The sequence below is a fragment of the Cherax quadricarinatus genome, chromosome 73, assembly GCF_038502225.1.
Source record: "Cherax quadricarinatus isolate ZL_2023a chromosome 73, ASM3850222v1, whole genome shotgun sequence".
NCBI classification, from domain to species: Eukaryota; Metazoa; Arthropoda; class Malacostraca; order Decapoda; family Parastacidae; genus Cherax; species Cherax quadricarinatus.
Window position 1 is genome coordinate 10359646 of NC_091364.1, and position 1973 is coordinate 10361618.

The following is a 1973-nucleotide window of genomic DNA, read 5'->3' on the forward strand; positions in this document are numbered from 1 at the left end:
TTAGTTGTAGTAGTAGTTGTTGTAGTTGTGAAGGTTATGTACATGTCCTCAGAATCAAGATTCCATGATGTTGCAGTGTCTGACAAGTTGTGCAAGAATGGTATATAATACTGACAAGATGAAATTAAGACACATGTGCAACATCTGGGTATCTTTATTGTAGATGTTTCGCCATCATGGAATCTTGATTCTGAGGACATGTACATAACCTTCACGACTATGACAACTACTACTACAACTAACCTATCTCTTTGGGAAGGACCTACTTCCACTGGAGAATCCCGCCTGCCAGTGACTATGCCCGCGTCTGCTACACCTGACGTTAGTATATAAGCGCCAGGCTCCTTGCTTCTGCTTCAGAATCTCCACAACTATGGTGCTCTTCGCACCTACTCCAAGGTTGAGGGACTGATTACCTCATCTTCTGTATATAGTCCTACTGTCTTCAAGTTATGTCCTGGAATTTGTATTGATAAAGCCACTGGATGGCGAAACGTCTACAATAAAGATACCCAGATGTTACACGTGTCTTAATTTCATCTTGTCGGTATTATATACCATTCTTGCACAACATCACTGAGGTCTGTTTGATTGGGGTAGTAAGGATTCCTCCCAACAGCTGCATCTGTGAGATCATAGTCTTGTTAGCTGTGCTCTTCATTTTCTGATTTGCTTCTTTCTTCTTCTGTTGGTTGACTTCTTTCTGGAGGTGCAGGTACAGGAAGATCAGCACTGTGTGGTACTGGTGCAATAGAAGAGGGAAGGTCTGGATAAGAATTATCAGGTGCATTTTTCCCAGTTCGGCATCTGAAAGGATCCGCTAGGCAAAAGTAGCAGTTGGCTGAGTGATCAGTGGGTTCATACCATATTCTAGGAACAGCAAACTTCATGACTCTTCTTTCTCCTCTATACCATCCTGTAAAAGAACAAAAGAATTAGTTTCTGTTACATACATTTCATTTATAAAATGTTCCTATTCAAGATTTTACCCTTCATATAACTAATGACTTTCTTACCTTCCAGTGTTTTCTTACATTGCTCACAAGCAACGTGAGGTGCCCAGATCTTGTCTTGGTCTCCAACCGGCATGCCAAAATATGCTTTGCAAGTTTCACACATTTTTTTAGATGCTGTTACAGAGAACTTCTTTGCTCTTGTCTTAATGAATTGACTACATAAGTAGCAGAATACATCTGGAGAATGATTGCAGCCTCTTGATGCCATTTGACTTCTGATGTGTCTTTTCTGGTAGCTAGAGCTGAACAGAATGCTGGTTTGTGAGCCCCTGTTGTTATATTTGCCAAGCAAAACCCTAGAACATAATAGTTTTACATCAGTCTTTCTTGAAAATGTTCCAGAAGTGTCCTGACCACAGAAACAAAGTTCTGGGATCAAAATTGTTTTTTAATATTTTGTTTAGTTATAAAGAATTGGGAAATATGCTTATTTCCCAGGAACACAACAAAAGTGAAATTTTGTTACATAGTATAATATAAATAGTGATACTGATTTTTCACTCAATAACTAAAGAGTACTTTGTCTTGTCAGCTTCGAAATATAAGAAACTAACACATTCCTTAATTCAAGAGAAGTGACACTGTACAAGTTTAGGTACAAATTTGAAATTTTAATTATTTAAAAACTTGGAATCAATGGATTTAGAGCAATTAGTAAAGAAGCCTTTTAAATAAACTTCAAATCTTTCACTATTGATGGGCTTTATTAAAAGAAAGGTTGGTTTTCACCTACAGCTACACAAATTTTAAGTTGTCAGTTTTATTAAATAAACTGGTTTCCATGTAACTATTAATATTGTTATAATCAAACCTAAGTGCTAAACCCATGTAATAACTAGAAAATGCCTATGTTTGGCTTCAGGCACTTGTGGTGATGCAGCTTATATTATTACTTGGATGTATTTTTGTTTTGAATTTGGGCTTTGTGCCAATTTACCAATTTTATAGAATTTGTTA

General features: G+C 36.8%; 1 protein-coding gene across 1 annotated transcript; it reads right to left on the minus strand.

Moving 5' to 3' along the window:
- Nucleotides 1-362: 362 nt before the first annotated feature.
- On the minus strand, nt 363-1600 carry LOC128701102 (uncharacterized). Its single transcript, XM_053794656.1, has 2 exons — nt 1017-1600; nt 363-916 (listed from the first exon to the last, which is right to left on the minus strand). Exons 1-2 carry the CDS (start codon nt 1222-1224, stop codon nt 645-647), a joined length of 480 nt encoding a protein of 159 aa, XP_053650631.1. The 5' UTR covers nt 1225-1600; the 3' UTR covers nt 363-644.
- Nucleotides 1601-1973: the final 373 nt, after the last annotated feature.